Here is a 13,608-nt window from a genome sequence, read left to right on the forward strand (position 1 = left end):
TGTTCCTTTCTCTTGTTTCTTCTTAGTATCTTCCATCATTCTTGCACCGACCTATGTGTTCTTGTTTAACGTTATTTTCTTTGTAAATATCCTCTTTGCTGTATAATGTTACTTTCAATGTTTGTTTTTCTCTTCAAAAGTAATCCTTGTTTATATATAATATAAAAAAATGAAAGAAACACATTTTTAATGTAAATAGACAAATTTTTAAAACTTATTCAACGAGTTTTCCTTGTGATTTTGCAGTTTTTAGCATTGTTTAATTTATAAGTGTTAGAATGTGTGCATTAGAAATCACTTTGTGAATATTCTTCTGACTAAGCTCAAGGCTAAAATTTACGTGTATGTAGTTGAAAGATAATTTAGATCTATATTTTGAAATATGTGATTCAAAATTATATAATTTTGTTTGAATTATATAATTTAAAGTATTGTTTTGGAAGAATTAATTTAAAATCATACTTTAGATTATGTAATTATATCTTGGATCAATTTTAATATTATGGAGGTGAGAAAAGAAAATAGAGGTGGAGATTTGTAAAGTGTGTGTTTTTTTTTAATTTTGACTTACAATACTTTTTTTGTGATTTTAGTTTTTACATTTTAGAAAATTCATGATCTCAGTATAATTTTTAATTTTATATATGCTTTTTATTTTTATTTTTATAATTAACTAAATTATTTCTTGATGTTACCTCAGACGAATATCTTAAATCTAAGATTCGATTTAAAACCAAATAAAAGAATTAAATATATTTAAAATTATAGATCGAATAAAATTTATGAATTTTTTAATCTTATATTAAAATTGAAAAACAAAAAGTAAGAGGATCAAATTGAAAAAAAAAAGAAATTATAATCCATCACAATGGATATAACCTCTTTTTATTTGTTACACAAGCAACTGTGCTATATTTTTTACTTTTGAATATATTAACTATATTGTATTTTTGAAATTGTTATAAAAAAAGTTATATATAAGTGGTTTAACATGTTAAATTCAATGTCATCTTTTGTTTGTGTATTATTTGAGCTTAATCTTTGCTGAGAACTTAAATTTTATTTATCTCCTAATTGAATTAGAATAATTTTAAGTAGAACTCTTATAAGTTATTAATAAACAACTATGGAAGAAGAATATAAAATAAATAAATCTATCTCGTAAGTTTAAATTAAGTACTCTTTCATTCATCGTCCAACGCACATTAACTTAAAAATTAGGAATATAACTGTTTGATTAAATTACATTATTCTATTAATTCTGTTCATTTTAAAATATTTAATTTGATAATCCAATTTTTAGTTGTCTTGCCATCAACTCACATCAACAGGTTAAAAAATCAAACAAAAAGTATTTTTTTAATATAAGAATGAAATTAAATATTTTAAAAATGGAGAGATTAGTTTAAATAATATATAAATAAAAAGGAAACGAAGAACAATTTGATTAATTTGGTTGAATATGAGGAAAGACTTTATTATTGAAGTTAACAAGTCATTAATTCAAAAAGGAAAAATGGAATATGATGAAGAGATGAAATATTCATAAAATACAACTAGTCACTAATTTTATACAATATATTTTATTTTTTTCAATGTCATATAATTTTCATCATTACATACTCCTTTAAATAAATATTTGACATTAATTTTTTCAAAAATTTAATTAATTTTTAATTAAAAATAACATAATAAAATAATTAACTTTTCGTCAATTTATACTAATAAGCATTATTATACACTTAGTCTAAATAATAACACTGTAATGTAGGTGCACTAAGAAAAAAGAGAGGTACAGTAAGAAACTATCGGATATTCATTTAAAAATAGACCCCGACCCATTGGCCCATTTCCAGTCCAACACTCCTGCTACACTGTTTTACTTTCTATCACGTTTCGGACACTATCATTTCTTCACATATCTCCGTCGTTCAAATTTCAAAATGGAGCAAAACCCGCCGTCGGCGGCGGAGGCGGCGCCGTCATCCGACGAACAAAAGCCTTCCTTATTCCCTCTGTTCCCATCCTCCTCCTCTCTCCAAACCACCACCACTTCTTCGACTCCTCAATGGCTCTGCAACTCTAGCTTCACCACCGACCTCTCTGTCATAAACGATGCCTTCGCCTCTCAAATCAACCGCGAAACCAGTCTATCTCCGCCACAAAACGACGAGGACGATGAAAATCATGCTGAGGCGCATCCCCTCCCTTCTCGGTACGAGATTCTGGAATCTTCTGAATCCGACGGAGGCGGAAGGGACAGAGAGAGGAAGAAAAGGAAGAAGAAGAAGAAGCGGAGGCGTGATTCGTCTGCGGAGAGAGGCGGATTCGACGGTTTTGGTTCGCGGAAGTCCCGTGTTCGAGTTTGGGCAGATTCAGACAACAACGTTACCAAAGATTATTACTTTGATTCTAACGGAGATCGCGATAATCTGGCGTTTGGATGCATCTATAGGTATTTTAGATGGAATATTTTGAAATGGGATTGAATTTAATGATTTAGTTGTTGTTGGATACCAATGGCTTCTCAATTGTTGCTTGGCATGTATTCATTTATATGCATCTGTGAAGAATTGACGTTTTCGTTATAAATAGTGAGTTTTAGCTGTGTCTCAACGGGGACTAAAGAGGGAGTTTAGGTAGAGATTGCGTTAATGTGGCCTAAAAATGAAAGAAAATCACTTATTGGAGTAGAGAAAGAAACGGGGTAGGCAATTAATGTCGTTGTTGTTCTTAGACTTCAGAAATTTAGGGATTTATGTGATGTGGCACAGAAAGGTAGTTTAGTTCCTGTTGAACTTTGACATCTTGTTCACAGGTTGTCCCTGCTTCACTTCCTTTACAAACTGATTATGGGTTCATGGTTATTATTTTTTGTTTCATTAGTGATGAATGACAATTCTTTGTAAATACTATGCAGAATGGATGTTGCCCGATACAAATCTTACAATCCCTTGAAACTGTCTGGGCTACATACTCGAGGTTTGTATTGGTGGAATAGGACGGGTTCACTCTGGGATAGAGATGGTGATGTTGATGCACTAGATGCTAAAATGAAGTCTGCTGGTCGTTACTGGTCTGGAAAGTATATGGCTTTGGAGAAACATAAGAGCTTTAAGCGTATTCATCTTGTTGCTCCAAAACTGTCTTCTGTCACTATGCAAGATGAGTTTATACCTTTATCTGAATCAGATGCTGGGGCATCTCATGGAGCTGTTGACAGTGATTCTGTCTCCAAAACTTCAGCACTGCTTGAAGAATCTTGGGAAGATGAAATGTTAAACAAAACTAGGGAGTTCAACAAACTAACAAGGGAACACCCCCATGATGAAAAAGTTTGGTTAGCTTTTGCAGAGTTCCAAGATAAAGTTGCAGGGATGCAGCGGCAGAAAGGTGCTCGATTGCAAACCCTTGAGAAGAAGATTAGCATTCTGGAGAAGGCAGTTGAGCTTAATCCAGACAATGAAGAGATATTGCTTTGCCTTCTGAAAGCTTATCAGGTGAGAGACAGCTCGGATGTGTTAATTGCAAGATGGGAGAAGATACTTTTGCAACACTATGGTAGTTGTAAGTTATGGGGAGAATTCTTGCTCACAGTTCAGAGAAATTTCTCCAGATTCAAGGTTTCAGAGGTCAGGAAGATGTACGTACATGCAATTGAAGCTCTATCTGCTTCATGCAGCAAGCACTCTAGGCAGGTTCTCAACATTTATGCTTTATCCTCTTTTTTGGTTTGTCTGCAAGAGTGAATATTTTCAATTTATTTTTAATGTATCTTCTTGATTGCACATGCGATGTTATTTTCTATTTAGTGAATGACCTGATCCTCATATATAGTTGCACTGGGAGAGAGAAAACTGAAGGAGGGATCCTGTTCACCAAGCAACTACTTTTCCTTAACTTTTTACTTCCCTCTTTAAGTGGTTGGAATTTGAAGGCAAGGGAATTCATGGTCTTAGAATAAAACTTATGTACAAGCATTTTATGCGCTGTATGAACAAACAAAGTTGAAACATCCTTTCATTTTTGCTTTCATTTTGAAGGTGTATAAAGTAGTTGCTTTATACATCATAGGTCACAGAGATAAAATGTTAGAACCAAACAACTTGACATCATTTGTGTGACCGTTTTCACGTATTAATTTAATATCTAGTGAATATTTTGTGAGATCTTGAAATTGTTCTAACAGGAAGCATGATTTGTTTTTAGCAGGTTCTTCAAGATGCTGACCCTTCTTCACCAGATCCTGCATTTGTTCAGTTAGAACTTGGTCTTGTGGATGTATTTCTTAGTCTTTGCAGATTTGAGTGGCAGGCTGGTTATAGAGAATTGGCCACAGCTTTATTTCAGGCTGAAATAGAGTTTAGCTTGTTTTGTCCTCCTTTGCTGCTCACTGAGCAGGGTAAACACAGACTGTTTGAGCATTTTTGGAACAGTGGGGGTGCTAGAGTTGGGGAAGAAGGGGCTCTCGGTTGGTCCACATGGTTGGAGAAAGAGGAGGAAACTAGGCAAAAAGTTATAAATGAGGAGCTCTCACGTGAAAATGAAGGTGGTGGTTGGACTGGTTGGTCAGAACCTAGGTCCAAAGATAATGAGGGTATTACTATAGTTGAAAATGAAGACAACAATGATGTGGTTACAGGGGATACTCAAGATGAAGAGGAATTTAATGAAGTTGAGACAGAAGTTGATACTGAGAATTTTCTGAAGATGCTGGGTATAGATATCAATGATGGGGATAGTGGTGAAGTTAATGACGCTTCAACTTGGATCAAATGGTCAAAAGAAGAGTCTTCTAGAGATTGTGATCAGTGGATGCCTGTTCATAGGAAATCAAGTAGGATCATCTCTCGTTGCATTAACTACTATCCTTCTCTCTAAATGTACTTTTTGTGTGTGCATGGCTTTTCTTGAATTTTGCTTTATTGCTTTGAAAGAAAATTTAATTTTATTACAAACAAGCTATTTATACAAGTGTGCTACATAACAATGAACAGATACAACCTCTCCTGCTAGTGAGGCGCAGAAGACAGATGAGGATGAGCAACTCTTGAGAGTTGTATTGTATGAAGATGTGAATGAATACTTGTTTTCCCTAAGAACAACAGAGGCTCGACTATCGTTGTTGTACCAATTCATTGACTTCTATGGTGGGAAGATGTCTCAATTGTGAGTTTTCTAACATAGATACCCTTTGTGCACCCTAGTTGATGGTGGGAATCAGTTTTTTAAAAGCTAGGATGGATTAGTATATGCTCTAGTATACTAATTGGTTAGGAATCCAATGTGCCATGCTAGTTCGTTAACACAAAATAGTTGGTTAACACAAATGTGTGTTGCTAGAGTTACAAATGCTTTTAGTGGCTCAATCCTTCCGTGGTGATTTATTGCTTACACTTATTCATGTTATTTGAATTGATGCCATTGGTTTTGTATCTTCTTTCTTTTGTAGGTTTTGCTCCAATAGCCCAACAATGGCATACAGTATCCGTAGTTTGGAGAATCTGCCAGATTCTATGTTAGAGAAGTTGAAACGCATACATGAAGTTTTGACTAAAACACAGAATAGTCCTACTGGTTTCAGTTTTGATTTCCTATCCGACAGTTTCTCAAGGAATGCTGATATTATGAAATTTATACGGAATGCTGTTTTACTTTGCTTAACCGTTTTCCCACGTAATTACATGTTGGAAGAAGCTGTTCTTATTTCTGAAGAGCTATATGTTACAAAAATGAATTCTTCTAACAGTATGGTTACACCATGTCGATCTTTAGCAAAATCTCTTCTAAAAAGTGATCGACAGGTATTGATTTTCGTTGCTCTCTCTCTTGCTCCTTTTTTGTAAGATAAATGAATGTGTTTAGCAAATCTTTAGTATCTACAACTATATCTATTAAAATGTTGTGAAATATCTAAATTGATATTTTCATTTATTATATCTTTCAATGTTTCTGTTACCAAAATATTTTCTTGCAAGTGCAGAACTGACATTTTTGAAATTTTATTTGAAAACAATATATGATTTATTTCTGTTCTGATTATTTAAATTGCTGTGAAGGTGTCATGGATGAAAGGAGAGGCCAAATGGAATAATTTTTAGTTTGTTGTGATGATTTTACTTTAGAGATTTTATAGTAGTTTTGGGATATAAATCCTTGTAGGATAAGAAGATATGGCTTAATTAAGTTTTAAGCCACTCATAACTTTATGCATTTTCAATTGAGTTCATAGATTCTTTTTGTTTTATTGAGTACTCAAAAATTTTATAGTTTCCAATTGAGCCTTGCTTTTTTAGTTTTTTTTGTTAAGTGGGTAACATAACATAACTGTTATCCTGTCCCATCATCTTGCCTGTCTCTATGTACTAAGAAATGTGAGGTTTTGTGATTGATACAAAATGATATTGCCGTTAATGTAAAATGACAAGTGACTTTTATTGCTTTAACTGAAAACGTATTGGATTACAAGGTTGTCATGTTCCCCACTGGCTTTTCTGTCATCATCTACTGCGACCAAGGGACCGTTGCTATCACCACCATTGATGTAGGTGACGGAGAGAGTCCTTGTTATCCAAAATGTTTTCAATAAAAACAATAAAAGTCACGTGTCTTTTTATATTAATTGGAATATCAGTTTATATTAACCACAAAGTCTCCCTTTTTTATTACATCGAGTAAGCAAGATGATGGGACAAAATAACAATCACATCATCCAGTTAGTAAAAAAGTTAAATTGTAGAGACTCAATTGAAAAATATAAATTTTTTTAGTACTCAATAGACCAAAAACATTTAATAGAGACTTAATTGAAAATACTCAAATTTAGGAGGAATTTGAAATTTAATTAAGCCAAAAGATAATTATATTCTTGTTGGAGACCCCTATTAAGTAGTTATGGAGAGAAAATAAAATGATGTTGTGTTTTAATGTTTAGAAGAGAAAAAGGTGCCAATAGAGACAACTTTATGCATGAGCACAAAATAAAACTGAGGTACCTAGTGACTAGAATTAAATGGTACCTTGCTGCTATTCTATCATTTATTAGGAAATGAACAAAGAACTATTTTTCTAGGATTAAGATTTACATTTCATTCTATTGATCTTATTCTTTGTTATGATATGTTTGCTTCTCAGATTATTTTATTCTTTTTATTTGGTTATTGTAGGATGTATTGCTATGTGGTGTATATGCACGAAGAGAGGCTACTTATGGTAACATTGATCATGCAAGGAAAGTGTTTGACATGGCATTGTTATCTGTAGAAGCGCTTCCTGTGGTATGCTTAGTTTTATTGCTTAAATGTCACTTTTTATTTTTGGTGAGAGATTCTTTGCTAACTCTTTTTGTATGGCAATTTGAAACACATGCTACCCTTTAAATAGGATTTCTCTATCAAATTTCTCTTTCTGTCAATTGTTTTCTCTTTTTTTAGGATTCCGTGACCTCCTTTCCCTTTTTGATATTATCTCTATATTAACAAGTCTTTTTAAAGGAAAAAAAGATACGTGAAGTAAGCATGTTTGCTTTTACATTGTGTTTGGTTGGAGGGGAGTAAGGCAAGGTTTTTTCTAAAAATAATTTGTTTGGTTCAAAAAATTGGAGGGAAGGTAAACAAGGGATTCAATACCCCTCCCCGTCTTTTTCTCCTCTCCAATATTGAGGGATTTGGACGGGAGGGAAAATACTTGAAGTTTCTGGACTGTACTGACTAAATTATCTTTAGTGTGAACTTTAAAGGCCTAATGGTTTTATTCATCAATTATAACAGCACAATAGAAATTTACCAAAATTTTCCCCACCTTTGAAGTTTGAACTAAAAATAAACAACAGTGGGTACATTGCCCAATTAAAGATATGGAGGATAGCTAACCTACGCATAAAGGTGAAATAGTTAGCATGCTATGCATATATGTACAATAACGTCCATGTGTGCTACAAAATTGTAGCACTAGCATTCTGATATGTACTTGCATGTGTGTGTTGTCCCTAAGATTTTGTGTCTGTGTGTTCATTCTTATACAAAAAAAAGGATCATATGATACAGTTTTTTTTTTTGTAGTTTTTGAAGAATAAACTATTTTTAGCCTTTGAGAAAAACACTAAAACAAGTTTCTGCTTTTTTAAAAAACTTACATAACATAGTTATTATACATTTTTTTTTGAAACAAATCTTATAATTAAACTTAGAAAAAAGCACAAACTAACAAGCCTTTTGTTTTTTAATTAAATAGCTTTAATACAGGTTTTTTATGTCACAAATTCTGCCTGAGTTTTTGTTCTTTTTGATGATTGCATTTTCACTTTAATGGAGTAGGAACTACAGTCCAGTGCTCCTCTTCTATATTTCTGGTATGCTGAGGTGGAGGTTGCAAATAACTCTGCTGATGGTTGTGAGTCTTCATGTCGTGCAATACATATATTATCATGCTTAGGAAGTGGTACAAAATACAGCCCATTTAAAAGTCAAGCTTCAGGTGTGCAACTGCTTAGAGCACATCAAGGATTTAAAGAAAAACTAAGAACAGTATGGTCATCTTGGGTTCATGGTGTAATAAATGACCAGTCTGTAGCTCTAATATGTTCTGCTTCCCTGTTTGAGGAGCTGACTACTGGATGGGATGCGGGTATTGAAGTTTTGAGTCAAGCTTTTTCAATGGTGCTTCCAGGTTATGCCTCTTCATAATGGATATTCTCTTTAGAAAACATGGGACATTTAAGACAAGTGTTATTTTAAAGTTCAAATAGATGTTCTTAATTTTTCTTAACATTATCCAATCTTCCCCATGACGGTCTTTGTCATTTTTGTTGGTAACTGGTGGAAACTATAATTATACTATTCAGACATCCAAAACTTCTAAGTCCACATTTTGAACATGATGTTATTTGTAAATATTAAGTAATTTTTTTTTGGTTGCTCTCTTTTGGGGTGGTAGGATTGCATGGAATTGATATTTGCTGTATCTTGATCTCTGTTGCATGGCTATTCCTCCTAAATGTTATTATTTCAGTTTGACCTGTAGACACATGGATAGATTTAAAATACGTTTTTTGTATCTTCGATGGAAAGGAATTTAACATGATTGCAATTGAAACATGGTATGTAATAAATAATATTTCTATTGGCCAAGAAACGCACAGGAAGTGCAATGCCATGTACTAAAATGCTCTGATATAGTATCCTGTAGAAGCAGTTTGTAATGTCGCCTGTCTTTACTGCTTCATATTTGGTACTTATGATGTGAATCTAATGCTTGCAACCTGCAGAAAGAAGAAGTCAAGGTTATCAGCTTGAATTTTTGTTTAACTATCATATAAAGATGCTTCAAAGACATCAAAGAGAATCAAGTCTCATGAAAGTTTGGGAATCCATCTTGCATGGCCTCCAGATATATCCCTTCAGTCCTGAACTTCTAAAAGATGTAGTGGAGGTCGGCAATTATTACACAACATCTAATAAATTGCGGCGGATTCTAGATGACTGTTGTTACAAGTATGTTCCTTTTCCATATAGCTTCATGATTTTTTCAAAGGATGTCATGGTCTGATTAGACAGAAATTTCAAGACAATAATATTGCAACTCGAAAGATTTTGAAATTTTGAAATGGTTTCTTACCCGGGTCAACAAGCACAAGTTAATTGCTTTTCTTAGGGAAGATGTAGACCATTAATGAAAGTTGTAACTTTTATCCAACAAGTGAATTTAAGCTTAAAATTAGACTTATGTTACTACTATAATGTATGTTTAATTTTTTTAAAGAAAATTGACATTCAAAAGCTATTCTAGGAACTTTATGTGAAATATAAAGTGCAGCCCTTTTTTTCCCTGTCATATCTTGTTTTGATCTCAAAGGAAGGAGCCCCTTCTAAGGCAATGTACTTTCTCTCTCTGCCTGTTGAAAGCAAGAAATTGGTTTGTTTGTTAAATTTTTAGCTTTCTACTTCCAAGCATTACACTATGATGTTGTAAAGAGTGCAAGTGGAGTGCTTAAAAACTCTTCGAAGGTTTTGTACATTGAAGGTTGTTGTAATTTAGAAGTCCCCCTCCCCTTTTAAGGTTCTAAGTAATCTATTTCTCCCTCTATTTAAATAGCAGTAATATTTGCTTTGTAGACCCGATATACAAATCACTTTTTTTATGATAAATATTTTATATCCTCTTATTTTAGATTCAAATTTCCTTTTTATTACTGTTACAGTTTTACACGTGTTTTCTGTTTCCACATAAGTATATGTATGGTAATTTCAAATGTTCTAGTTGGTTTGTGCAAATTTTCTTGGTTATAAACTAAGCAATAATTTGTTCTTTTGTGGTACATTCTCAGGAAACCATCTGTAGTTCTCTGGCTTTTTGTGTTGTCATTTGAAATGTTTAGAGGTGGTTCACAACACCGAATCCGTAGATTGTTCGAAAAGGCATTGAGTAATGACGGTCTTAGCAGCTCAGTTGTACTGTGGCGTTGCTACATTATGTTTGAGATGGAAATTGCAAATGATCCTTCTGCAGCTCGTCGTGTTTTCTTCCGTGCTATCCATTCCTGCCCCTGGTGAGAACTATGTTTTAAATGATTGAATGATATTTCCTTTGTAAATTGAGTTTGCCACAGTCGAAGCTGAAAACAATCCACTTGGGTGTTTAGAGTTGGAGTGTCGTGTACCTCAGCAGTATAGCCCAGAAGTACAAAACAGGGTGAAAGAAAAAAAAGCATTTACCGAAAAATTGTTGTTGGGAAACAATTTACAAAAGTAGGTGATTTGCATGAGAATTTTTTGGTTAAGCCAAAGTACATGGCAACATATAGGGTTGTAATCTTGTCTCCGTCCAAGCTGCCAACATGACTTTATAGCCTACTCAAATGTGACACAGAAAGTAGAAAGTATTGGTTTTTTAGTTGGCGACTTCAGAAGGAAGTTAGTCAATCATTTAGCGACACCAATTAGTCATATTTAGTTGGTTTTTAATTTGTGGTCACCAAATAGTGATGATATTTCAAATTGATGCTTTACGCAACCTAAAATAAACAATTAATCCTAGATTAAATTTAACAATACACCAATGGCAGTGTAGTTAATTTTCATTAAAGTATTGTTGTGTTTTGGTTTAGTTTTTATTTTATTTCTTCTAGTGTAAATCCTCCATACCCGAGGTCCATCTCTTTGGCCTGTTAATAATGAACCTCTTTCAAAATCTGACAGATTACAGTTTTGTGTCACTTTTGTCTGTTAGCTTACGGGGCACCTGATCCTGTTCGACCATCTCTTATAGCCTGTTTGTTTAACAAACCAAACTCGGTTTAGAGAATAAAGCACTAACTCTCTGACTTTCTTTTTCAAAAACACACTTTTTGGTAGCAGGCAGACGTTTCAAATGCATAAAATAGACGCATAAGAGAAATCAGGTCTATACACCTTACTTATCTTCAAGACTCTACCCTATTGATTTTATCTTGAAATCCATACCTTAAAGCAGGAGTCTTCTGGAACTAACACTTCCCAGAAACGTGATATAGATTTAACAGATCCAAAAAAATGGAAATTTTCTATCAGGCAATACTATACCTTGTGATAACTTGATATCTCAAGTTACATTTACACGTCTGCCTTTTTGCTGTGTATACACATTTGCTCCTATTTTTATTACATTACTATTCTCATTACATCATTATTAATGTTGATATGCATACCAGGTCAAAAAGGCTATGGTTGGATGGCTTTCTCAAGCTTAATTCTGTCCTTACTGCAAAAGAGCTATCTGATCTACAGGAAGTTATGCGTGATAAGGAACTGAATCTGAGAACTGACATCTATGAGATCCTTCTGCAAGAGTCATGACATCTACACTCCCAGTGCTGCTGTTTTCCGACTGGTTGAAACGTTGCTAGTGTAGTATCTGATGCATTGCTCTTGTCTTGATATGATGCGACACGTTTGGTACATTTTTCAGATTGAGTTTACTTGCATGGTTATAGCTTGTGGAATTGATACATTGTAGTATAAGTGTAAATTTAGGGGTATATCTGAACTTGCAATGCACTTGTAAATAAACATTGGAATTGAAAGAAAAACAAAATATCAGGAACCTAAGGTTGCTTGCTTATGTTCAATTGATTGCCTAAATTAAAAAAAGAAATCAGTTGATAGCAGTTTGCTGATAAAATGTTTGATTGGTGCTCTATTTGAGTGGTCCACTGGAAAACTTGATGTGCTTCACTCACTTTTTATTCTTATTTTTTTTAAAAATATAACAATTTTTAAAATTTAAACTTTAAATAATTAGACTGAAATCAAGATGTTATATAACTTTAATATTTAAAAAGTTAAATACATATATAATTTTAATATATTATACAATTAATAAAAATATTGTTTACACTTAACATAAATTTTCGATTAGCTTTCCAATTCCTTTGAAAGGTCTTCTTAATTAGTTAGGTTTTTATAAAAGTCTTATTTTCAGAAGCAAATTTGACATGATTTTCCTGCACCTCCATATCTTCTTCTGGCAAAAATACATTTTTATCCTTCTTGTGTCAGTCCCATAGAATAACTTCCGGATTATGTAATCCGGAAACACATTTGGAAAAAGACTTCCAGATTACATAATTCGGAAGTTAAAAAAGACTTTCAGATTATGTAATTCGTAAAGTAATCATGCATCTGAAAAAAAAAAACTTCTGGATTATATAATTCGAAGGTTAATTACAAATTTAAAAAATGACTTCTGGATTATGTAATTCGAAATATTACAGAAAGATAGTTTTGGAAATACGAAAATCTATAGAGATGAGAGAAGAAGGTATGGAGTTGCAGGAAGAAGCAACCCATGATTTGATATGATATAAGTCTGTCTCCAGACTGAATTGAATAATCTAACTTTTTCTATCCCTAATTAGGATGATATTGTCAAATAAAAAGATTTTTATTTTGATGATTTGTAAAATTGTCAAAATTTTACATTATTTGTGTTGGTCTCACAGTAAATAATCACTGTTAAATAACTCGTTATCGTGACAGCGTAATATATTTTACATTTCAAAAATTATATACTATTATAATTAATAAATAATAAATCAATTGTTGTACATGCAGAGTTAATGCAGGTCACGTATTATTGGGACAATTTCTTTATTAAGTTAATAATTCTTTAACAAAATTACAAAGTGATAGAATGGTCAATGACAAGGAATTAAAAAAGAAACATTGAATAAAAATAAAAATAAATTGATTTATTTTCAGTGCTCACAGTATCATCTATTTTTATGTATTAAAGTATCATATAAAGTGGTAGGTGTATCCTAATAACTAAAAACAACACGTGTAAAAGACTCTTAGTCGTGCTGAAAAATTAAGATTTGAAAAATTAACAATATCATTTTAAAAAAATTGAGGAAAAAAGTCTTAAGACAGATTTTTTAATTTCATTCAACATTAAACATGTATAACATTATGTTTTATGTTAGAAACATGTATTTTTTTCAGAGTATATTGATTAATGTATATACTCTTATTTTATAAAAAAATATCATACCAAATTATAACTGTATCACTACAATAAAATAATCAAGAAACCAATTTTAAAAAATAAAAAATAATTAGTTACTATAATAAC

The 13,608-nt window shown here is 32.5% G+C and overlaps 1 protein-coding gene across 1 annotated transcript; it reads left to right on the forward strand.

Annotated features, from left to right (window-relative positions):
- The first annotated feature begins 1,896 nt into the window (after positions 1-1,896).
- LOC137837889 (uncharacterized) lies at positions 1,897-12,096 on the forward strand. The gene is made up of 10 exons (XM_068647056.2): positions 1,897-2,455; positions 2,921-3,698; positions 4,213-4,837; positions 4,998-5,169; positions 5,453-5,804; positions 7,167-7,277; positions 8,316-8,667; positions 9,266-9,491; positions 10,325-10,546; positions 11,687-12,096. The coding sequence occupies exons 1-10, from the start codon at positions 1,944-1,946 to the stop codon at positions 11,829-11,831; spliced, it is 3,495 nt and encodes a 1,164-aa protein (XP_068503157.1). The 5' UTR covers positions 1,897-1,943; the 3' UTR covers positions 11,832-12,096.
- Positions 12,097-13,608: the final 1,512 nt, after the last annotated feature.

Source organism: Phaseolus vulgaris, chromosome 4 (assembly GCF_051622355.1).
Source record: "Phaseolus vulgaris cultivar YP4 chromosome 4, ASM5162235v1, whole genome shotgun sequence".
Lineage (NCBI taxonomy): Eukaryota > Viridiplantae > Streptophyta > Magnoliopsida > Fabales > Fabaceae > Phaseolus > Phaseolus vulgaris.